The sequence below is a fragment of the Harpia harpyja genome, chromosome 6, assembly GCF_026419915.1.
Source record: "Harpia harpyja isolate bHarHar1 chromosome 6, bHarHar1 primary haplotype, whole genome shotgun sequence".
Lineage (NCBI taxonomy): Eukaryota > Metazoa > Chordata > Aves > Accipitriformes > Accipitridae > Harpia > Harpia harpyja.
The window spans coordinates 9,820,552-9,846,005 of NC_068945.1; the positions used below are offsets into that span (position 1 = coordinate 9,820,552).

At 41.2% G+C, this 25,454-nt stretch overlaps 1 protein-coding gene across 4 annotated transcripts in view; it reads right to left on the reverse strand.

Annotated features, from left to right (window-relative positions):
* The window catches only part of RASSF8 (Ras association domain family member 8), a 90,467-nt gene that overhangs the window by 5,431 nt on the left and 59,582 nt on the right, over window positions 1-25,454 (reverse strand). For all 4 annotated transcript variants that reach the window (XM_052789738.1, XM_052789739.1, XM_052789740.1 and 1 more), the window contains exons 3-5: window positions 16,093-16,288; window positions 3,921-4,810; window positions 23-167 (exon numbers count right to left, since the gene is read on the reverse strand). In XM_052789738.1, coding sequence (XP_052645698.1) covers window positions 23-167; window positions 3,921-4,810; window positions 16,093-16,195 — 1,138 coding nt within the window. In that variant the 5' untranslated portion in view covers window positions 16,196-16,288. The remainder of the gene's footprint in view (window positions 1-22; window positions 168-3,920; window positions 4,811-16,092; window positions 16,289-25,454) is intronic.

Sequence of the window (25,454 nt, forward strand, 5' to 3'; positions counted from 1 at the left end):
AAAAGCATTCTGAGCGCTGCACCTCTCTCAAGCTCCACATGCGGGGCCTCCACCTCAACGGGGTCTGCCGGCAGCACTGTCACCTTCGTTCCTGTTTGCTGGATGAACTGTTGGAGATTGACCTGTCGCAGCTCCTTTGTCAGTTGCTCCAGTTCTTGTTCCCTGTCCTGCCAGGAAAGAGAAAACATCTGCTGAGCAGTAGCGAGCATAAAGCATTATTTCAAGACTCTGTTTGCAATTGGGCAACTAACACTTCTCCTTTTGATGAGAAAGCCTCCAATTTTTAAATTCAAATGCAAGCGGAAGAATTGAAAGATATTTTACTCTCATAATCTAGAAAGCAAATCAACACTCACTATTACTTATTAGGGGTTACTACTAGTCTGTTTATGTTGCTTCTTGGACAACTAGCAGATGTTTCTCATGTCACCTGAGAAAAATATTGACACAACAAATGTGAGCAAATAATAGTAATATTGTGCACTCTGAAAAAAATACATCAACTGAGCATCAGTCTGGCACCAAATCTTAGCTCTGCCAGAAGTGTCCAGCATGACTTGGACAGCTCATTTAGTTCTTATTCCTAAAAGGAGAATAATTCCCTTCTCCTCTTGTTCTTTGCATTTCCTATTTAGAGTGTAAATTTTTATGGACAGAACTCTCTCACTCTGCACGCATACTGTGTTTTGTACAATGAAGCCAAATCCTGGCTGGTTCAGCACCCCTTCACAAGCACAGAAGATGATAATTTCAGATCTTCCTCAAGGCTCTGTAATTTGGGCATGATATGCAAAACCTACAGCTCCGACAGATTACGACAGCCTTAGACTACAATTATTCCCCCCCCCCCCCCCCAGCCAGGGTGGGCTTTGCCTACCTGGCTGCACAGGGGATGGGCTAGCTACCCAGATGCCAGGCAGCACATCTGTGGGTGTTTCTATGCAGTGCATACTGCTACATCTTCATTTTGGCAAGAGATGGAGGTTGGGTCAACCATATTTTACCCAATTATCTTGTGTAAGCAGAATTGTACATGAACTCACACAAGGATTGGGAGAGAATAGTTTTGTGGATCTATTCTAGGAACAGTCCCCAACAGCACAGCCCTTATTCACTTTAAACTTGCAGAAAGGCCACAGTTAGGGCTGAATTCAACAGTTAATAAGAAAATTAACACAACTGATCTGATGTCTAAATTAGGACCTTTTAAATGCCAATTGCTTTGTCACTGATGTGTCCATTTGACCTGTTCAGTCAATGCATATCATGTAGTTCATCTCAGCTTCCGGTGCTAAACTTGTGTTTCCATTCATTGGCTACAAGATTTCGGAGAAACCGGACTGAGAAATGAAAACCAGGCCACCTCCAAATTTTAAGACAATTCTACAGAAAAATTCTTCAATTTATTTTAGACTCTACAACTGAGCGCTTGGGACACAGGAGATTGTCAACTATCCTCACTTACTACAATGTTAATTCTACAGCTCCATGTTTTATGCGATTGCAACAAAGTTGCCACTGGAGGTAATTAAGTTTTAAAAACCTGAATCACTAAAATAGGCAGGTTAGCAGAACTAAGACCATAAATAACTTGTTCTTGATATTTCTCAACTTTCACAGGAAATAGGGTAAAAATATTAAGTATCACCCCAAAACATACTGGTTTATGCTCTTAAATTTTAGTACCTAATTGTGAAACTTCAGTGAGATTTTTTTACCTGAAGAAGGTTAGGATTTTGGTTGTTTCCCCCCCCCCCCCCCCATTTAAAAACTTTCTCTAGAAACAGGGAAAGCAGAGTGCTGCATCTGATCCTTAACTGAACATAGCCTCATATTACTGGAAAGTAATGTCACTGAAGTGGCTAGAGAAAAGGAATGAAAGAAGAGGTAGGACAAATTACCAGAAATTTCTCACATGCTACCAAAAAATGCCACCTTCCTGTTCTTATAATTTGAAATCTAGTAAACCAAAATTTTCTTTCCCTCGTTACTGAAAGGTCTATATAAAAAACCCATGCTCAACTTTTCTAGTTTCAAATCAGCAGTTCTATGAATATTAATATTTAACTTTCAGCATGCAACAAAATACTTCTCTATCCCCACCCCCACCCCCCAAGACCATATAATACAGAGCTGAGTTTATTTTCTCCTGGACTTCTAGATTAGGGCACCTCTAGGTTTAGAAAAAGCTTGGGAATCTGAATTTAATGGAAACTTTCCCAAGAAAGTGAAACCCTAGCCTATAGAGGGGGAAAAAAAAAAAAAAAAAAAAGAGCGAGAAAAATTTTGAACTCAATCATAGCCTCACTGAGGGTTACTGAAGATAGGTAAAACACATGAAGAGGACTTGATGCTTTCTGTTAGTGCAAATCCTTAAGTATAGTGTGTCTGGAAACTTAGGACAGCTAAGTATGGCCAAAACTGCTTACAGTTTTTATCCATTTTATTTTGGATTAAAAGATTACATTTTCTTCCCTCCTTGCGGAGCAGAACCAGCTTATACTGACACGATTCTAGGTGCTCAGGAATAAGGGTGCAAAATCGCTTTACATATTCACAGCAGTATCACCTTACTGCAACTGCAGCACTGCAGAACACAGTAACTGTGAACCCCAGGAATACAACAAGAATCACAACTCAAACTGATGCGTGGTGCCTCAGTCCTGTCTTACATGGGGCACATTAAAATTCCAGGAGCCACAACGTTTCCTTCACCTCATCCAGCTAGCAGCTGGATTTCCATTTATATTTATTTTTTCATGTCTATCAGGTTCCAGGTGATATCATTAACTTTAGCAAGGAAGCAAGAGACTGGATTCTCTTTTGATACATGTGCCACAAACGCCTGAGGTGTAGAGAAAATAAAATCCTGAATGCCAGCAAGTCGGACAGGAAAAGGGTGATGCTACTCTCTAAAACGAAAGCCCTGTAAGCTAACAGTTATTTTAGCTCTACATCCATCTATCCAGATGCTGCTTTTGGACTGTTTAATTCATCTACTTTGGTGGCAGACAAACCTAGCAAGAATCAGAAGTTGAGCCTCAAAAGAGGCTATAATGGTGCAAATTTCCCTGAAATTTAACAGTCTCAAACAGTGAGCTACCAAGATCTAGGACCTAAATCCTCAAGATATCTACCCCCAAATCAACAGGGGTTTGAAGACTAATACTTTTAAAGGCATTAGGTCAAGAGCACCTTTTAGCACTCAGCAGTACAACTCTCTGCTAGCCCTAAACGTGCTATTGTTCACGCAGGAGATATTATTTGTCTGAGGTGTAAAAGAGGCCAGACCCAGTAGCACAGCAGCAACCTCACTGGAGCTAGTGAGCACACCCTCTCAGCAGGGCGAGGTGGCTAGATCCATTGCCACGGGTGCAGCCCATGCTAGTTTGGCTGATATTAACTCTGGTGTTTCTCTATCACGGACCACTGTACAGTGAAGATACGCTTTGAGTGATTTCTCAGAGGCCACCAGGCAGTCAGGGAATGGCAGCAAACCAAAGCTGTAACTGATGGGAAAGCAACTGAGCCAGCGTGTAAATAAGTGAAAGGTGTTGTGGCGCTCAGCACTAACCCTGCAGGCCACCCTGGCCTTCTGAATGGCCAGGAACACAAACCAGCAGATGTTTTGGTGGATGTCCTAAGACAAGGAAACAGCTAGTTTTTCTTTTCAGATGGTTTGAGTGAGCAAAACACACACAGGTGAAATAAACACTGTCTGCTCTTCAAAAAAAAAAAAAAAAAAAAAATCTGAAATGCAATTTGAAAGTGAGAGCAACACTTTCTTCCTTTTACCCCAATTCACTGTGGAAACTTTCTCGTGTTTTCTTTCACGGGCTCCAAATCTGCATAAGAGAAATTCATTACAGTCACATCTTTGACTTTTCTTTCACTACGGATAAAAAACCAGACGTTCTTACCTGTAACCGTTTGGTAGCTTGGCCCAAAGACCTTTCTACAGCTTTAATGCCGTTTTCCAATCTCAGACTCTGCTGGCCCTGAATATCGATTTCGCCCTTCACCTTCTCGATCTTTTCCTTGACCTCTTCTTCATTCACCTGGGACTCTTGAACTTCCCGCTGCACCTTCTCTGCTTCAAGGCCACTTTCCATGTTGTGGATCTGAGACACGTAGTCCTTCAGCTTGCTCTCACACTCCAGGATCCTCTGCCTCATCTCCTGCAGCTGCTCCTTCAGCTGTTTTTCGTTCTCCTGTTCGATCTGCAGCTCGTTTTCCCAGAACTCTTCCTCTTCGATCTCCACTTCGTTCCTTTTGATCTTCTGCTCTAGCTTGAGGATTTCTTCTTCCAGGCTGGAGTTGTACTTCTGTTCCCAGTAGCGGATCTCGGCTTCGTTAGACTCCAGCTGCTTCTCGATGCACTGAAGCTTCTCTGTCTGGAGGTGGATCAATTTCTTCAGCTCATCGGCGGTCGTTTTACAGTTGTTGAGCACCTTCTGCTTGAACTCGGATTCTTTGCTTTTCCCAAAGATGTCCATGAGCCCTTTGGCCCCGCCGGTGAAGGTGAGGGACTTCCTTTTCGGCTCCCTCCTCTTCATGGCCTTGTCGCCGGGAGGCCTCAGCTTGGCCAGGGGAGGTAAGCTTTGCCGGTACAGAGTCCTCTCCGGGATGCGAGCCACGCTGTCCGAGGTCGGCCGCTCGCTCAGGGAGGGCCCGGTGCGGCGCAGGATCAGCTGCACGTCGCTGGCGTACTGGCCCCACTTGTTGAGGGACACGATGGGGTTTTCGTGCGGGGCCAGGTGCCTCTCCGTGTCCCGCCATTTCTCGATCAGCGTGTACCTGCCCGTTCGCCCTGCAAGGCAAAGCACAGCCGTCAGCGGGGCGGGCCGCCAGGGGGCGCTGCCGGACAGCGCGACCGCCGGCCGGGGACGGCGCGGGCCGCGGGCGCCGCCCGCGCGGCGCGCGGTGAGGGGAGCTGGCGGGGCGGGGGGGGGGGCGGCGCGCAGGCGGCGAGGCCGGCGGTGCCCCCGCCGGGCGCGGAGCAGGGGCCCTGCGCGGAGCAGGGGCCCTGCGCGCCGGTTGCTTCGGCGGCGAGCGGGCTCGGGGAGGGCCTCGCCCCGGAGGGCCGGAGCCCGACGAGCGGCTGCTCGCACAAGCGAACCGGCACGGCGCCGGGGCTTCCCTCGGCCTGGGGGCCACCGAAACGCAAGCTGGCGACCCGGCGATGGCGACGCCTGGCGAAGAAACGCACCGAACGCGCGTCTCTAGAGGAAGAAAACGAGAACAGAAAGAGTTCCGCGCCTGTTACGCAGCCACGTGGAGAAACCCACGTTCGGAGACTGCCCGTTTGCTTTTAAACTGTGTCATCGGCCACAGCGGCAACTGCTCATGACGGCGCGAGCCCTCGCTCCCCGCCTTGCCCCCAGCCCCGGTTAGCCGAGACACGGGGGGAAGCCCAGCGGCTCGCGACCCCCGCAGCACGACGCCCGCTCACGAGGCAGCGCTGCCGGCGTGACAAGCCTTCGCGGCGCAGAAGGCAGGGCCGAGGGCGGCAGAGCCTGCCCGACCTGGAAGCCAGCAACTCGGGCTCCCTGCACAGGCTCCTCACCTGTAACAGCGGCTCGCAAGTCCCCCCCGGGGTAGGCAGCCTTCAGGAAGAAGCTCGAGTCCTTTATTGACTGTCGTGATGTTTTCTGACCTCTACACTGACAGCTAGCAGTACAATGAATGCGGCAGGGTTTGCTTTTAGGGCAGGAGGAAGCGCAACTTCTGTTTACGGCTTCATTTGTGCTGCTACCAAACATAGTTGAATTCAGCTTAGCAGTCTTTTTCCTCTGACACCCCTTACGGGATGCTCTGAATGCTACAAAAATACAGCATTTGAGGCTTTCCACTGTTTTTATTTTTTTCTGAACACTCTTACCACTCTGAGATACAGCATTCTCCAAATGCAGGAGAGAGTTTTCCCTCACCATGAAAGTGACTTCACTTAAAAGGCATAACATTGTTTACAAAAAGATGTGAAAGATCAACTGCTTTTAAAGCATGTGATCCTGACAAATTTCTGAACAGCTCCACAATTGCCATTAACCTTAAAAACATCATTAGCTATTTTAAAGCATTACATATATCCATTTCCATGATAGATCATCATGCAAATGAGGATTTATTTCAGCACACAAATGCCTAAAACACCTGTCATATACGCAACCGTGGAGCAGAGGAGTTGGAATAAATGCAGTTATCAGTAGTAATCCATTTGATGCATTTTCTTTCCTTACCAAGGTGCCCAACCACTGCACTTTTCCCAGAAGAACAAAACCATCCTGATCTCAGGCTGGAGATCTGCCTCCAACCACAACACTTGCAGACTCCCCACCTCAAATTTGCAGGAGACAAGCTCCACTGTGGTGATTAACCCACTATGTGGCCCCTAAAATCTGATACTGTCAGACCAGCCTCATAAAGAGCTCCCCAGGATGTAGCTACTGTATTGGAAATGGTTCCTCTGATCTCACTTTCTCACAATTAGCTCACGATGCAAAGAACAACAACAACAAAAAATTCAGCTGCACGGGCACCGCCTAGAGAACAGGCTGCTTTGGCTCATGGGTCATACTAGCAGTAGTTAGCTGGCCGAATAAGAGACCAAAATGTCCATGTTCACTTCCAAGAGTGAGAGCTGAAAGAGTACATGAAGATTTGACTGATAGAAGTTGACAAAACACAGCAAGCAGCATGGGAACAGCAATCCACCACCCCGAATGCCTCATAAATAAATAACTTTAGGTAAACACTGGGGAAAAAAAAAGAGGAGGAAACCCCCCCCCCAAATTATCTATCAGCATACCAACATGCTTGGCCAACACCCTTAGAAACAGATTTAGAGTTTATTGTAATGAAGTCCTTCAAAAACAAGTTTACTACACCAAGATACAAAGTCAGAGATTTTTTCCAGCCCACAATATTGCTCATCGATCCACGAAGATTTATAGTTTGTAGTAGGCATCGGTGGTGTTATAGGAAAAATAAACCTAGTACTGTTTGCCATAGCATACTAACAATAAAATCCCACAGAAGAAAAATGAAGTAAAAACATACCACAGAACCCAGGACAGAGGTTGCACTTTACCACCCTATTTTGTTAATCTTAAAAGCTTTCAGCTTGTAATCATGGTAATGCTACTAATGTTCTTGTTGTGTCAGAAACAAGCCAAGCTCAAAGAAATCTTGAAATTGTAAACAAGAATATGTACCACTAGGGGAGCGATCAGCATGCAATTTCTATTCACTTTGCTATTAAATGCACTACTGAAAAGAAATGTAACAAGAGGAAAAAAAAAAGAAGGGGGATAGGGGAATAAAGCTAACGATCTCGACCAAAAGTGAATTAAGGAATTAAGTGAAGCACTTGGCAAGAACTATTTCCACCTTAGCTTAGGGTTCCAAATCAACATGCCGTCCTAAATAATGAACTCGGCACTCAAGATCCACATAAAAGAAAGTGTTTTGTAGACGTAATACTTAACACAGTTCAACAACCTCACCTGGATTTCAGTATTGGTCTAAACCAAAGCTGTCCTTGTCTGAGATCATTACCTAGGTTTAGTGTGTTCACCCTATGTATGACGCAGATTAACAGTACCTCAACAACCACAACTGTGATGTTTGCTTGCATTAGAAAGGATTAATTCACAAATGAAAGGGTGAATGCGTTAATTCAAAACTAATGACAGAATATTTCAGAACACAGGCATCCTTGTAACAAACTGCTGGTTTTGATGTGCTACCACTGACAAGAAGAAAGCAGGTTTCTTGGGTTGTTGACAAAGAACAGTTCAATGCCTGCATGCTGCTTCTTGTCTTGTGTTGTCCATAAGCTTTCTGACACAGAGATTGTTTGTGCTTATACAGCACCTGGCAGAACTCAGTCCTACCTCATTCATGCAAACATTCTAATTTTAAAAATTGGTTACTGTTGTATTCACGTAATGCGCCCCATACCAGCAATGTATGGCATTCATTAAACCATACTGTATTTCTCCCAGCTGCATATTGACCACATTGAATCTCATGCAGATTTATGAAGCACTTCCAGGTGAAGTTCGATGAGCAGTTAAGCAGTCAATTCAAGGAGCTGCCAAAGCACAGCTTTAGTTATTGCACTGATGTTCACAATGGGTATGCGCCTTATCAGTGGATCCCTTACAACTTCTGAAATCAAACTTTGCTTTAAGAACATGTATGACTAGAACATATTACACCAGTTTTGGTTTGTTTTGGGTTTTTTTAATACTTCTATTGCAGCCTTATACTGATGAGAATGGTAGAGAACACAAACCAGACAGCCCCAAACAAGCACCAGCAGTGCTGTGTTCTATGGTGCCCTCTTCAGAAAACAGCAACTCAAGGGCTGGAGAAAGCACAGAGCGTCTACACCTCGTTCACTGGCCAGCTACTTCTCATTAATACTCTGTGCTGACTCACTGACCATGTAATGGTCCCCCACATGGACCATATAATATTACCATCTCAAAACAATCATCAAGAGTTTGTATCTGTTTTGCAAAAAAGCAAATGACAAGCTATAACAGAAGTAGGTATGTATTTACATACATAAAGCAGACCGCCATCTGCACAAAGGGCCAGTGTCAAGGTTAACAGGTTAAGTTCACACCTACAGCTACCTAAGCATACAAACTTATCACAGGTTCTATTAATACAGGAACACCTTCAAAACAATCTTTTATTTTAAAAGTGATAAGCAGATCAGAAAAGTAAATATATGGACTCCAGAACACTGATGTTCTGATAGCCTGCAACTAGCTGTCACGAGTGGTTTGAACCCAGCTCTAATGCCACCGATTATTGCTTGATCAATGAGACATTGAAGAGCTAACTACAGCCAGTATCCTGGACCAGCCACTGCTCTGCTGTACAGCCATACAGCAAGCTCTGGACCCGAGTGCCCATGTCATAGGCCCAACCACTGTAGCCTTAGTTTGGGATTGATGTAATTTGGTAATTTAAACACAGATTCCATTACAATGAACGGTGATTAAACTAATGAAATATAGGAACAAGGTAATTGAACATTTTTTTTTAGAGTCTCAAGAGGCAGACTTTTAAATTACACTCCATGAAGGTAGCAGGACCCATATAACTATTATTCACTTCGAGCTTCTCTATATGCTTTAATATTTGCAGCTGGCACAGTAGCAGTAGCAGGGTTTCTCATGCAATACTTTTGGCAGGACTGTAACCCGAGAGGTCATCAATACTGTTTTTCAGGACAGAAATGATTCATCCCTTTTCTCCCTCCCAAAAGTGCATCATCCTCTACATGCAAAGCATTTCAGGGACCAGCACTACATGGGTTTTTTGTATGCAGGTAGCACACCACACCATGTAAAAACATATCTGTGCCTTATCCTTCCAGTCAGGCTACAAAAGTTTATTTCAAGCACCAAGTCAGATCCATCTTTTCATTAAGCGTCTCCCATGCTTCACAGCCAGGACCTGCAGCAGTGAGTCAGTGCAAGCAGGTGAGTCATTGCCCTGGTCTCACATAACTTCTGGGAAAGGTGGCCAGATGAGCAGTCTTAAACATGGGGGTATCTCTCCTTCCCTAAGGAAGGGGCTAGGGCAGGCAAGAGCAGGCCTTTGTCACTAGAGGTCATGCAATCTTGCTCCCAGTTTCTCCTCTTTCCCCAAGACCACCAGGACACACTTGGTGCCAGGGGAATTGCCCGATAGGCATACTCCTAGCTCCCATTTTTTTCCCAGGGATCCCATCACCTCTGCTGCTGCACAGCAGCTGTGCCAAAGACCTGCACTGCAAGGTGGCACTGTGGACAGAGTCTTTAAAAAAAAAAAAAATCTGCACGTAAGACAGAAGTTTTAAGACAGCCAAACTAAAAGGGAAATTGTACAAGTCTCACTCTTGAGCTGAATCTGAATTAGCACCCCAAACTCACAACAGTGCATAGTAAGAAAATACATACTACGGCCTGTCTGCGCACAGGTTTCTATGGAGGTAAAGCCAGGTATGCCAACACATGCTCAAGCCAAAGCCAGACTGCCCAGAGCTCTGGGGGCACTGACAAATGCACCCCTTACTCTCCCCCCCAGATACAGCCTTCTGACCCACTTGGTTTCCCAGAGATGGTCCTCCAGCCCTAGGCTAAAGGATGCTGTCTTCCTTAACACAGCAATAAAAAGAAAAAAATAATTGTGCATGGGTAAAATCTTGTAAGAACTCTTAACATGTAGAACACGTGGGAGAAAAATGCTCTGCCTTACCAAAGGGGCAACAGCATTAACTCCTGAATCTTTAACAGCACTGATAGAAAAGTAATTGCTGGCAATTTTAATAAACCCAGTATCATTTGAACTCAATATCTTTGAAATATGAAGCTGACATTTCATTCACTATGTGATACTTAAGTTAACATCAGTAGCAATTTAAAAAAAATACTATTCTAGCTACCTGAGAACTCATTAAATACCCAAGAAAGATCAAGAGTAAAAAAGCCTTTAAAATACAGGTTAGAGTTTGCATTACTCAGATTTCTTAATTCATGCCATGTTTTGCACACACATGTATGCATACCATAGAAAACAATGAGAATCAGAGTAGGCGTCCAGTCCTAGTAAAACAAGCCCACAGAAATATACAGGCTCAAGTCTAATGGCAGTGAAGGTCTGCTTGGTTCACTAGGTGTAACTGTGCTCACGATGCCTTTATCAGGACTGAAGTCTTAGTTTATTACTGTTATCCTTTCACTCAAAAAAAGATTATACAAGAGTTTATCACAATCTGACAAAACAAAGCACTTAAAAGTCATTTCACATTTTTGACTGCCTTTCATCTCAGCACCCCAAGGTACCACACTTATTTTAGACGCATTTCCTAAATAGGTAAAACAATGCAGAGGAGCAGTTTGGCCGAGGTCAAACAGCAAGACCTGGCAAAGCAGCTCAAGCAGCCCAGGTCTCTGCTGCACATGCCACCGCCACACTAGACATACCACATCATTAAAGGTGGCAACAAATCATCCCACCCAAGCACCGTGCCTCTCGGCAAGGTTACTGTCACTAGATTTCTGAATGATAAACTTTATACAATCACACCATGGGATCACCACAGCATGCAGCTTCTTGTGCTTACTATCCTTCTTAATGTTGCTATTTGAAGCAGCAGAGAATGAAATTTTGGGGTCAAAAATAACACAAGTGTTAAGTGATTCTTAGCAGTAAACTACATGATTAATTCAGTGTTCAAAAACATTAGTTCGTACACAACAAGAATTGTTCCCTTTTTCTAATCCTCTTCAGACTTGGCGCTGTGATTCAACTCAACCTCAGACTCTTTTCTCTCTCTCAAAGTGTCTGACAGCCAGCTCTGGCACTTGCTTTAGCAGAAATTATTTGGAGGAAGGGATGAACATAGGAAGAGACATCAATGAAGTGGTGTGATTCTTCCAGATACAATTCTGGCTGAGCCTCACAATGCTGTAAAGCATGTTTGAAACAGCATGAACAAATCTGTGCTTTATTTTCATAAATACACCCCATTTATCTTTGAGGAAAAATACTCAATTGCAATAAAAAAATTGACAGCTGCATTTGTTTAATTTTAAAAAGAGACAGCTGTACTTCTTGTTCAGTGAAGTGTTGCTCATACTCTTCTGATACTCTAGTCTCCAGAGAGAAAAGAAATGACAACAAGTGGAGTAAAAATCCTCACAGGGGCTAGAAATGGGAGAACACCACTTTTGAATAAACAGGGCAAGTACATTTGTGACTGTGCTATACATCAACATATTCCTTTGGAAGATTTTTATTTTTTAGATTTGAATGGAGAACACCCAGTAAAAGCCAATTTAAAAAAAAAAAATCTTCTGTAGTTAAACTACACTTGCCTAAACTATCAGCTAACATGATTAGCTCACTTTTTTAGGGTACCATCTGTTTTTCCCCTCCGTGTCACAATGATTTTTTGAGAGGAGCCACTACGCTCACACACACTCAACTATTTGTAAAAGAGACCCCTGACCAGATTCACCACCCATCTCATACATACAGTTGAAAAGTATCAGTAACTTTTTTTTTTTAATTTGTTTTTCAGTTGCCCAAATTGAGAAGAGGAATCAAAATGAGCAAGCAACGTTTATATGAAGACATTCTGGCATGATTTTCACAGACTGCACAGCAAAGCTAGTAGAAGCAGAAAAACACGCAGAATTTGCTGTCAAATGTACATTTTTAAAATAGACAATAATGGATGTGATAAATCTAGCTCATCTCTCCTGGCAAAAATATTTTCAGAGCAAGACTCATGGTTCTCCATTTAAACTGTGAGCTGTGGTATATTTTTTACATTTTGGTCAGGGCTTAGTTTCTCATGATGAAACGATCACTTCTCTTATTTGTATTATAAGGCCAAATCTTCCTCTCTGTAATCTGCAAGCAGCTTGAGTTTTTTTTTTTTTAAAAAAAAAAAAAAGCAGCCTCGGATAAAACTCATAAAAGGTAATATCAAGTGTTCTTCAAGATCCCAGTGGGAGGTGATTTCACTCTCTGGAAACTTGTAACTGGATAGTTTTATGTCTGTCTTGAACAGAATTCCGGCAAACCTCCCTCCAGCTAAGGCATTTCTAACTCCTCCTAAGTTAGAGACATAATCAATTACAGTATCCAAAATTATATCCAATTGACATTATTTTCTCACACATTCATTAAATTATATACATGTATTTTTAAAATAACATTTACTGGGATCACCAAAGGAGACAACTCTCCCTTCTTTTTTGTTTTAAACAATGAGGTTTGAGATTTAATTCAAAGCCTTTAACTTCAAGCCAAATGGAAATTACAAAACCCCTAATTTGTACAGAAATTTGGAGTAGAATCATTTCCTATTCCACAAGGATCAAGAGATGGGCAACAGGGGAAGGGAATCATAATGCATGAGCAGATAACACAAATGTTATCCATCAGGACTACAGCCCCAAAGGAAGAGAGACAAGCAGGCCTTTTCACTGAAAGAGTAATAGCGACAGATACCAATTTGTAAGGAATAGGTCAAGGAACATTAGCAGGCAAGTTAAGTGACAGCACTCCACTGCCAAAGGATTAGGCTACACTTTGGTTATGGGAAATAGTCTCCTACAGAGGGGGACAGCCTGCCATGACTTGCTATTTTTGTTTGGCTAAAATGGCCCTAGCAATTTACAACACAAGTCATTGTCTTTGCATAAATAAATAAATAAATAAGGAAGAATGCTTTTGTGTCCTGAAGAAAGTTATTACTGAATTTCCACAACATGAGGAAGAGTTGGAAAGGAAATAGATGGAAACCTTTTTGTTGCTCTTATCACAGTGGGAGATCAGTAGACAAGGCCCTGCATTTGATCAAGTGACAGGAAAAGAAACTTCTTGAAATACAAGAAATTCCACTTAAACATAAGGACACCCCCCCCCCCCCCCCCAGAGTAAGAGTGACTGAACACCAGAACAGGTTGCCCAGAAAAGTGGTGGAGTCTCCATCCTTGGCCATATTCAAAATCCAATTGCACATGGTCTTGAGCAGCCTGCTCTAGCTGACTCTGCTTTGAGCAACAGATATGGACTATATGATCTCCAGGGGTACCTTTCAACCACAACCCATTCTGAGATAATTTTGATTTTTCTATTTTTGAAACACATTGTAAAGCTGTACTGTTCATATCTCTATAGTAGAGACAGCTTTAGTTTGTCCATGTGAAGCTTCTTGAACTATAGATGTCTTAAAAGGGTACAAGTATCTTTGGCTTGTGCTTTCTTCAGTGGATATGGCTATACAATAAGTTAATTTGCACATATTCCAGATGCTGCACCTCAACACTAAAAATATACCTATTACAGTTTATATTCCAGGCTCAGTGAAGAAGGCTGTGTTGAGGGGGGTGTAAGTGTTGTATTTTTTAAGTCAAGGACCTAGCAATTAACTGTAGGACACGATAAAACAAAAGGGGCATCTCAAAAACTTTGCAGACAGACCAACAGACAGACAAAATAATACTGAGTCCTGCTAAGCTATGCGACTGCTGAAGAAGCCAGACTGCAAAATGGAAAATAAGTTTGGAGCCAACCAAGGAGGAAGCCAACTAAGACTGGCTACTTTCCACCACCAAATGTCAGGTGAGAGCTAGAAGGATACATTTTAATAGATTCCCATTCAAATTCAAGGGACAAATATTCCTAGTAAGCTGGTACCTGTAGCCAAATCAAAGGAGCAAACATATGGTTGCTTTTCTGATGAATGGCCTGACAGGAGGGTTGGAAAAGCCCTATCTGCCAAAGACACACAAGTGTAATTTACATGGTGTTTAATACTGTCCTAGCAGCCCCAGAGAGAAATTGGAGCACAATTACTTTAGGTGTTTTCTAAAGAGGATATTTCCCTCAGGGAGGAGTTTCCAAAGGATTATCTTAATTTGGCTCTGGTTGCAAATAAAATTTATCTCTGCATGGAACCAGAGTCACATGCCCAGAGGAACTGATGACGTGTTACAGAAAAGGAAGTCTGCTCAGCTGACAAAAACTGTGTGTGTTTCCAAGGCTGATGGAGTCTTTTCAGTGTTCAGGCTAATAACTGAAGATACAGAAAAAACAAATAGAAATTAGGAGAACATTAAATTATTGTCTAGAACTGGGAGTCTGAAATATTTTGTTTTGTGGGAGGAGGCAAAGGAAACAGGATGAGATATTGAAAGCAAAGTAAAGAACAGAACTCTATCACAAGCAGTTTATTTTTTCTAAATATGTAACACTTCTTAATCATTACTAGGAAATAATCATGCTAGCATAACTGTGTCTTAAAAAGCCTACAGGCAGAAAAATGAGATATGGAAGCAAGCAATTCATAAACCAATTAGCATTAAATGAAAAGCTGCAACTAATATAAACAGTAAAAGCACACTAACAGTTAACCATCAAATAAAAGATTTTAGAGACATACTGACTTTCTACAATTTTAAAATGAAACTTTAAAAGGTATTTGATGCATATAGATAAGAGTATACACATGCTAGCATCGTGTTCAATCCCCTTAAGATATAAAATAAAAAAGTGCCAGTCTTCTACTCCATCAGATGAAAGTATATGGAAATGATATTCAGAAGTACACATTTAAATAAACAAACATCACAAATTCAGAGAAATTGACTTCATGCTTACAGGTAGAGCATCTAGTTGACATTCATGGCCCTAAGTTGTTTTTTATTAGAAAATTATTATTTTGCAATCAAGTCAGACTGCTAATATAATCTTTCAAAATAGCTGGAATACTGAAAAATGCAAAAGCTAGCCCTTAAATTATGAATTTAATTTTAGGTAAGACATAAGTTTTAATGCCTAAATTTAAATACTATGTAAAGCCAATTATAAAATTTTAGCAAAGAATAAGATTCAGCATAGGAAGCACTGAAGGGATGAAGTTGAGGCTTATTCATAAGGATGCTCTCAATCACTGAGAAAGATCTGACAAGACTGAAGGAATGTTCTTTCTTGTAGAGGAGCCTGAAGGATTTTTTTTTTTTTCCACTGAACTGTTCAGCAAATAGCTAACACTGAACAGACTTCAAGTTACCCTTTCATTAGTACTGAGTTATGTGGCTTGCAGGGGTAAGAGGGGAACTTGAAGGATCTATTTCATTGATCTATACTATTCCCAATATAGCTAGGGATACTTATAACGTGTGTAATTTCAATGAACATCATTAGCTTGTGAAAGCCAAGCAGTTATTTTGCACTGGTTTATATTTCTTTGCTACTCAAAACATTGACAGTTTAGTACCTTCTTTAGTCCAGGCTGTATTTACAATGACAAATAGCAGCATATTATTAATTAGAGAATAAATTTGTAGTGAATGAAAATTTATAGATTTCAAAGTGTTTCTTTTCTTTCTTTTTAATCTCTCTAGCAGGTTCAAAAACAAAGGCTGCAAGTTTACACTGCAGGGTTATCCCACTGTGCATTATATGTTCATGCTCTATTGATACTCAGTGCAACCCCACCTCCCCTCAATTCAGCGTCATAAAAAAAGCTTCACCCCAGTTCCCAGACACCCAGCTGACAGAGGTACTTACCAATAGCCTGAGCAAGGGCTATTACAACTTCCTGGCATGTTGTGACTTCAGTGACCCCACACACAATTCTCTGGACTCCATCCACCCATACTTTGAGCTCCATGGTTCACCAGATCATCCAAGAGCCATGAATGCAAGTCAGTCAAGTCATACTTGCAGCTATACCAGAGATAATGCAGCAGGCTTCTCTCAGCAGCTAGAAGAGAGAAAAATCCTGGTGTTTATAGTGAGGCGTTACCAATGTAAAAAGTTGAACAAATTCACCTTAACATCTACTAAGCTGAAGAGGCAACACAGCCTCCTTTCTTTAAAAATAATAACAGGAATCAAACACCCCGTGCTTTAGCAATGTCTACCCGTTCTGTTGACATACCAGAAGTTTCGTTACAGTTTATTTCCTAAAATATTAAAAGCTATTACAAAAAGAACACCAAGAGAAATAGCATTAAACAAACAACTCTGGACTAAACTCATAACAGTTTCCACTAACAGGTGCCCCCTCTTCCTTTATGTATTGCCTGGATGACTCAAGGGACTGGTTATAGATGGTTTCAGTGTTCAGTAATTCCTAGCAGGTGGTGGCATAGCAAAACAAGGGGGAAACATTTTTAATTACAGCCATCCATGAGAGTCCAACCTTGCTCTCCATAAAGAAGCAGCTGAAGGCTCCTAGTCTCAACATACCTGTGCATTTAGTACTTATGCTGGAAAACCCAGAAAGGAAAGCAAGCAGACATTTGCTTGTCTCTTTCTCTAAAACAAAGAGATGCATCAGGGAAAGTGGTGTAGTGGTGGTTTAACCCCTGCCAACACAGCGCTGGTTCTGTAAGGAAACACTTCAGCTAACGTGCTATCTGAGGTTTTTCCATAGGCACTCCAATGACACTAAACCAAAAATCAAGTCCTACCATCTAGTCTAGTCAGTTCTCACTTTCGAACATGGTTCTACTGCCTTTGCTGAAATAACGCCACTCCTACCAGCTAATATGGTATACTAGCTTCCAATTTCATTTTAAAAAAGAAAATACCCCAAGTTTGTAAATGAAAAAAAACCAAACCAACGACAAACCAACCAACCAACCAGTCGGGGGTTGCTTTTTTCTGAAAAAAAGAAATCCCATGAATCCAAAAGTCTCTTTCTGGCATTTGAGTGCAGAAAAACTTTGAAGTGCAGAAATAAAGTTAGAGACCTAGGGAGCTAGATTAGGACTTCGCAATCAGCCGTTTGCCCTCTGCTGTCTTGTTACCAACAGTCAAGCTGCTCAATGTTTATCTATTAACTTCTAGATTAATTACTGATCTGAACTCTAGTGGTTTTGCTATGAGTTCAGCTTTTCCAGGGGCTGCTTTTCTTCTGCATAAACAGATCCACTGGCATCATGGCTCACAAAAGTTAATTTCTAACTGGAACTGCTGAGATACTAAATTTCAAAAATTTCAAAGTAAAAACTCCAAAAAGAATTTTTGTTTTAAAAATATAAAACCTCCCCCCAAAACCGAAACAAAACCCCAACCACCAATAATGATGATTTTTCTTTAAAAACAAAACCTAATGAGATAGCTGGGTTATTTAAGCAGATAGAGGAAAAATAAACCATGATAATACGATAAAAGAAGCTCATGTATTCAGGTAATCCAATATGGATAAAGTGATAAAACTAAAGACAATATTTTTGAAGAATTAAGTACCAGGAAAATGGATAACACAGGAACAGAGTAAAAGAAATCTGAAAGTTATTTAGAGGAGATTAGTAAAGACAAGCAGGGTAGGGTTACACAAGAAACATGGAATCTGATGATGCTGATGGATTTAACAGAACTGCATGTGGAGGCAGAAATGGTGCAGGAAAAACTAAGCAAATACTTGGTACAGTTCATGTTTACAGTCTAATCAGAGCTGCCTTCTCCTGGTGAACATCTCTTTCTGCATCAAAAAAGATGTACTAGTGCAGCCCTCAAGCTAGAGTGGAAGATGATTTCCCTTCTACAACCAAATACTTCATTCAGCAGCTGATAAAAATCGACACATGATCCAGAAGACACACTGATCTCCACCCGACAAGTTGTGGCAGTCAGCAGCAACACACCTCAAAGCCTGCTAGAGCCACAGGGGTCACACCAGTCAGAGGACAAGCTTTAGTGGAGAAGCACTAAGCAAGTCTTTTGTAAAGTCAGCCCAGCACATACACACCAAAATCCCTGTCCAAAAGTACCCGCTTAGAAAACAAAAGAAACATGAGTAAGTCCAAATGTATAAGTAAAACCAGATTTCAAATATGCTTGTATAATTCATCAACAAAAAAGTGATAACTTTTAAGAATACCCATGTATACAGAAAGAGAGTCTTTTGAGACATGAGTAAGCACCTGAAAACCCAAAGAGGTCAAGGAGTTTTATTATAAACATCTTCCCACGTGAAGTTACATACTTCAAAGAAAACTACTATCTGCACAAGTATTAACAGTGTACAAATACAGAAACACTTTAGTCAGGTAACACCGTTTTAACATACCAATAAACTAAGCAGAAGAAAGTCTTTTACTAGCCTGTAATATAACAGTGACTGAGAAAACACCTAACAGGCCCCACCAGTGACCTCCGTTGTTTATTCCTGGACCAGCTGTCCTCACGAATAAACAGACCTCACATTCCAAGCCCAGCCATAAGGAACTTTATTAATTAACTTAATATCTTGCTGAGAGTTGAACAGTTCAGATTTACTGGCACAAAACAAGCCATCTCTCCATGTGACAACACACACGTCAGCAAAGCATCTGACAGCTCTAATTGTTTTTCTGTCTGTCAACATCCAAAGTATTATCTCAATTTAGCAAGCCAGCAAGTGCATTTTTTCCCCCCAGTCAGCACACAATGTACAGTCTTACGTTCAGTGCAGATCAGTTTTGGTCATCTGTTTTCCCATTGTCCATCTTAGAAAAAAAAACCAATGCCAAAACACTAAATAAAAATACTAAAGAAAGTCATTATTTAATAAAGAAATATTTGCTGACACTTCCAATTTTGAAAACAACATTCACCAAAGCAGCAGGTGATCTGAACAAAGTGTCTTTGAAACAGTCCGAGCTCAAGGGAAATATTTCCATTCATTTCTTACAGGGCAAATAGTTTTAATAGACCGAATAGTGATAGCGAACCAATAAAAGCAGCCTGTGGTAGGTGCTTCCATCAGACCAATATGCAGGGGTGAATTAAAGGACTGCGTGCCTGCCCCACAAGCGCTAATGGGATTCTTTGAGGCACCTGTCACTAAAAACAGAACACACGCAGACATCAGAAGTGTATGATCTATGTGGTGAAATCACTGTGTCTCATTATAGTTTCTAAGCAAAGCTAATCTGTAATAAGAAAAAAAAAATCTAGGATTGGTTTGGTTTCTAGGATTGTGCAGTAGAAGTTTACAGAGAGGTCTGAAAACCAGAAAACCTTTTGGCTGTATCTCTATCTCTGCTTCCCAATTACAACTCTATAAAACCTTTTTATTAGCATTTGGTTTTCCTTCATGTGTATGCAGTTCTTTATTTGCTGACAGTTAACTCATGTCCCATTAATAGTTTCTTTGCCTTTCCACTGAGGGCCATTCTGACAGTCCCAAATACATTTTTCAACCTGAAGTTCGTGTCCAGAGTGTACATTGTGTTTTTGCAATAGAAAAGGCAAAATAACCCTTACCTGCAATACCATACAAATTTCTCTCTGAAGCCAATGGAAAGGGTTAGGGGGAAAAAAGCTCACCTGAGGTTTCACAGTCCCGTAAATTCAAAACTAGTTCACCTTATGCATAACTTCTTATTTTAGCAACGACTGGGAACAGGAATGCAAAGCTAATTTATTGAGGAGAGGCACACAAGCCAAAGCATGCCTCTGATCACAGCTTCCCCCCTAGTTGTTCAGTGATCAGCTCCATAGTGACAGGTATTTCTGATTGGAACCAAGCATCAGAAATCTGGTATCCCCCAGCTACTTCCTCTCCCCAACTCTCTCCCATGTGCTTTTTGTTCTCCCCTACCTTGCCTGAAGCCTCCTCAATTACATTGTTTGCCACGCATTGACCAAATTTTCCCTAAATTCTGCTTTTATCCTAATTGGCTGATGATATCTTGCTCTTTCAGATATTTGTTCAGTTAAGTGTAAAGAAAAATCCAGCATATATACACACACACCCCTATGCTACTATTTGGCTACCTCTTCACAGCTCGTTTACAAACTACAAAAAGGCTGCAACTTCACAGAACACCAGCAGAACTGACGAAGTGTGAAGGGCTTTTCTTGTATTTAAGAAAAAGAGATATTCCAAGCAGATGCTTGCAAAACCTATCTATCCTTGACATAAGTGTTAAGTCATGAGATACCCTTAGAGCTAAAATTAAGATGTTGATTTCACCTCATTTCTAATCTTTAGAAGGTTCACAGCATCTGAAAGCAGCATGCACCTCAAATCGGGGCTAAAATCCTGCTGCAGCTGAAGCCAACTGGAGAATTTTGACCAACCACTTCAGTAACTTCCTGTTTCCCCTAACAAATAATCAGCATGTTGTTTAGTATACTTAAAAGTGAGCACACTTTTATTCATAGTTAGCTATAACCAAACATCCTCTAGAGTTTGGCACTTTCCCTTTATTTCTCATTCATTCTCTGTGCACTATGGCCAAGTTGTGCTCCATGCCTTTCCCTATTATGACACCAGATAGGTCTCCAAACAAAAAGGCAGCTTGTTCCACCCAGGTTGGAAGCTGTTAATAAGAATAGTTAGTTAGTGCAAGCCAGGCTTGACTGAAAAAGAAAAAAAAAAAAAAACAAACCAAACACCAAACCAAAACCAAGTAACAAATAAGCCAGTTCAGCTACCCAGAAAGAGCTTATAAACCATCCCAAAGAGTGTGACAGTACCCCCTGTGAACAGGGAGGCATTTGGCACATCCTCCCTACCATAAGAATCCCGGTGTAGAGCAAAGCAACATTTTCCAGATGAAGATGACTGCAAATACAGAATTGGCTCCTGGAACCAAGCTAACTAGTATTTACCTCCTCCCTTAGACTGATGAAGGAGAAATATCCTACAAGATACACTGCTTCCTATCAATAAATGGGCAAAAACCTTTCATGGTAGGTTCAAGTCAAGCTATCAAGTGAAACTCTTCTGCACACAAAATTTTACTGGAAAGGAACAGGTTATGGTTTTGAAATCAGTATACAACTTTCTGTGAAAAGAAAGCATTTACACAGAGGTAGCATCCAAATTTTTTAGTGGGACTAAGCAATTTCCTCTTGTGGAGTGTTACTCTTTTGCTATTCAAGAAGAGCACTCAGAGATAATAAGCACTGCTTAAAACAAACAAACCACAGGTCCCACAACCATGAAGATGACAGTGTTGAGAACGAGCTTGAGAGAGAGTTTGAGCACCAAGGAATTCTCCTCACATGAGACTGGCCAAAAGACAGTCTAACACATGTCTGTGTGAAACAGGCCAAAATCCAGATGCCACAAGTGATATCCAAGACACATGCAAACTATACACACACACACACTACCTGTGAGAGGACAGAACAGCACCGATATGCAAGTTTGTATAAACTCTGCACTACACAAGGTTGTTTCTAGCAGCAATGGCTGCTAGACATCTTGCCTCCAGATAACCTAGAATTCCCCAGAAGTCCCAGTTTCCCAGACAAATGACTAGCTGACTTGCATCCAAGAACCCTCAGCTATCTAGTTCAGGAGCTGTTGCTTGCTTTGCAGTTTCTTCTTGTGCAATGCAGCTAACAATATGGTGGGGGAAAAAAATGAGGAAAAGAAACATTGTTTTGAAGCAGGGGATACTACAATAGATATTTTCCCTAATTACAGAACATCCCCCACCTCTCCTTGAGCTACAATCTTTACAGCACAGAAAAATCAAATTGGAAGTCTCTCTTCTCTTTGTATTGGTAGAACTGGCCAGAAAGAATTATTAACTTGTTTTCTTTTGGGGGTGGGGGAGTGATAAGAGGAGGTAAAGAATCCATCCACACCTTTTGTCATCTCTTTTAAAGATAAATTTTATTAATGGCATCAATCAAGTGAGTTAATAGTTAAAATAATTCTTCCACATTGAAAATTATACTTTTATCTTCAGTATTTTAATTCTCAGTCTGATCTCTGACTTCAGGAAGTGTGTTTGTCTTTAGGGCATCTTCTTCCCTCACAATGTTTTAATCTCAACCCTTGTATGTCTTGATTTTTCATTGTCTGCTGTTCTAAGCCATCTTTATCCAATACATAATTTGCTTCCTTTTCAGACACACAGAAACAAGTGACTGCTATCTCAGAGGTCTCAGCACAACCTGTCTCTTCCTCTCCCTCCCCCCTTTTTTTTCCTCCCTAGTCAACAAGAGACAGAAGCTGAATCCAAGTCTTTGCTGCCCCTACTGACCTTTAACAAGCAAGCTGAAGGCCACACCTGTATACCAGGATCATCCCCAAATTCATTAGCAAGGCATCAGTGCTCTTCCTCCACTGTCATCAGTTAGCTTCATTAAGCTGGCTCATGATTACAGGTAACAAACTGAAGAAGCCCAAGATACTATTTAGCAATGATTTAACTGCAGCACAAAACAGGACTCACCAGCTAGGGAGCTGCAGTACAGGAGATGAGGTAGCTAGAAAGCTTCATGATCACAGATTGTGTCTAAAATTCACATGCCTTCACAGAAAACAAAGTTCCAACCCTCTCTCAAGAATACAAATTGATGGCTGGAGTGTCAATTCTTTCAGAACCCATCACTGCCTGTAACACCTTGTATCTTGACTCACAATTTTGAAGCCACAACGCTTGGCCCAACTGTGTTCCATAACATTTTCAAATCACCACAAAACATTTGAAAGAAAAACAAACCAGCAGGTGAGCTAATGAAACAGATGGCTTATTAAAGTTTCTTTTTATTTGGTCACTGTTAAGAACTTAACCTTGCATTTTTAACAGTAAGTTTCACACTCTCACACTTGAATTAATTCAACAGGAACAACAACTCTGAAATGAATACTCTCCTTTCCGCAAGATTAGATATAAAAAGCATCTGAACTCCACACAGACTTGAAGTACAAAAACCCAAGGGCATTTTGGAGATGATGATAGCAGTCAAGTGAGAGTCCCAAGGATCTTTGCTTCCAATAACTAGATTTCAGTCAGACAATTTCAAAGCAGCAGTTTAAAACTTAAGAGCATTATATTTAGGATATGTACCAGCAAATCAAAACAATATCTGATGCAGCGCTTACTTTCAGCTCTTGAGATAGGATTTATTTTGATACAAGTCTAAATCCAGTTCAAGCAGGCTTAATCACTAAATCCCAACCTTGAGTCTGTTTCAGGATTAGGACTGAAGTATCATCTGCAGGTGGTTTTACACAAAGCACTCTTTTTCCTCGCTCTGTATTCCAGCTAGTAACAAGTTTATCAATATGAAACATCACAATCCTACTAGAGAGGCAGGACTAAACGGACCCATCCCAGAAAGCCTCGCTGCTTCACCACTGTTCTAGCAAGGCTTGGATAGTTGGTAGCAGCACAGCAGAGGTTAAGACAGTTAGCAGCTAGGATGCATTTTATTCAGTGGCAGATGACCACTTTTCATCTTCCAGATACATTAGGAAAGGAGACTGCACTGCATATAAATTCTGTGACAAACAGCTCCAAAAAGTCATATGCATTAAACCTCTCATGATTGATCATCTCAAGTCAACAGGCATACATTTACTACACTGTAATGTCTTCCAAAGCCCTGTAAGTATTTGTTCTTCATTAGTATCAAACACGTAGAGCATCTGAAAAAAATAGCAACCACAACTTTATTAACAACAGCAACATTAAGGGAAGTCATATTTATACATCTCTAATATGGTCTAAATACTGTGTGGGAGTGAAAGAAAACAACACAAAGAGCAGAGGAATAAGCAAGCTGTTTCATTGTAGGAGAAATATTTAAATGAAAGCTACAATGCACACAGCTTGCTTCAAAGTTGCCTTACACCTCTAGATGCCCTAGCTTCAAAGGAGAGAAAATAGGTCATTCTCTCAGCTGGTTTCAAGGAAGACACAGCCCCACCCATTCAACATTTCCCTCTCCCCTTACAGATTGTCTGCAAACACTTAGAGCCAGTTGAAGGATTGATTGAAGACATTTGTGTGCAATTGCCAATATTTACACTAATGGCAATGAGGTCATCTGCTCTGTTTTGGCAAGAACTGGCTTAACTCTTGGTTTTGTAGAGCTGAATCTGTTCTTTACACTTCAGTCAAGCCCACATGCAACATTTGCTGTGCTTTGTCACTTGACTACAGCCACAGCTGTCAAAGTGAGGTGTTCCTTGGACTCCAAATGCGAACTGAGGGCAAGCTTCATAAAGCTCAGAAAAACATACAAAAACCTTATTATACTTCCCACTTTGCAATATATAGACCAAAACACAGCACCCTCTTCCACTACATTTTTGGGAAAGTTGCGTGCAAATGAGCCCATTTCTCCACTTCCATGCTTGCACTGGAAGATTCAGGAAATAAAAAGATCTTACAATTTAAATTATCTATTTAAATTTGAATTAGCTGAAGTTTTAAAAGTCAATTAGGTATATGGTTTAAAGCCATGGTACTACATGACTACTGAAAAGAAATCTCACTAATTAAATGCAATTCCTGAAACAGAAATAAGGTGAGGCACTTTCAACATAACGGTTGTAAAAAATTATAATCTCAAAACTTTATTCAGAGAGCAGCTACATTATTCATTAAATGTTATCTAAGAAAATTCAAGTCACTCTCCTGGCAATCTAGAAGAGTCTGCAAGACAGAACAGAACATATTTCTACAAGGAGTCTTTAAACAGTTAAAGCAAGTAAGAAAAACGAGTGGGGGGAATCCATCCCTTTCTAAAATTTACACTTGGCTATGCTTACTTCCATGTTTCCCCAAGCACAAAAGAACTTTTTTGCTTCTTCTATGCTGTTCAGAGGACTCAGCTGGATCACTGAAGTACCTCCCCTCTTTAGACAACTGTGAGCTTGGGTAATTTTATTTATTAGAGCAAAATCTGAGGTGATCATAATGCACAGCAATACCTTGTGGACTAAAATACTCTAATTGCATTACTTAATTTCCATAGTCCTGCTTTCAGTGCTGTGGTGGTGCTACAGCCAGCTCCAAGCTAAGACTACACTGCTTTGGCCAACTGGCCACACTGCCTCAATATGGATGTGGAAATGCAATACCACTTCAGGAGGTGAGTATACTTAGGTATCTCTATTCAGCTGATAATTTTAGGAGAACTGTTGCAAACTTCATACTTTCTAAACTACTAATTCTCTTAAG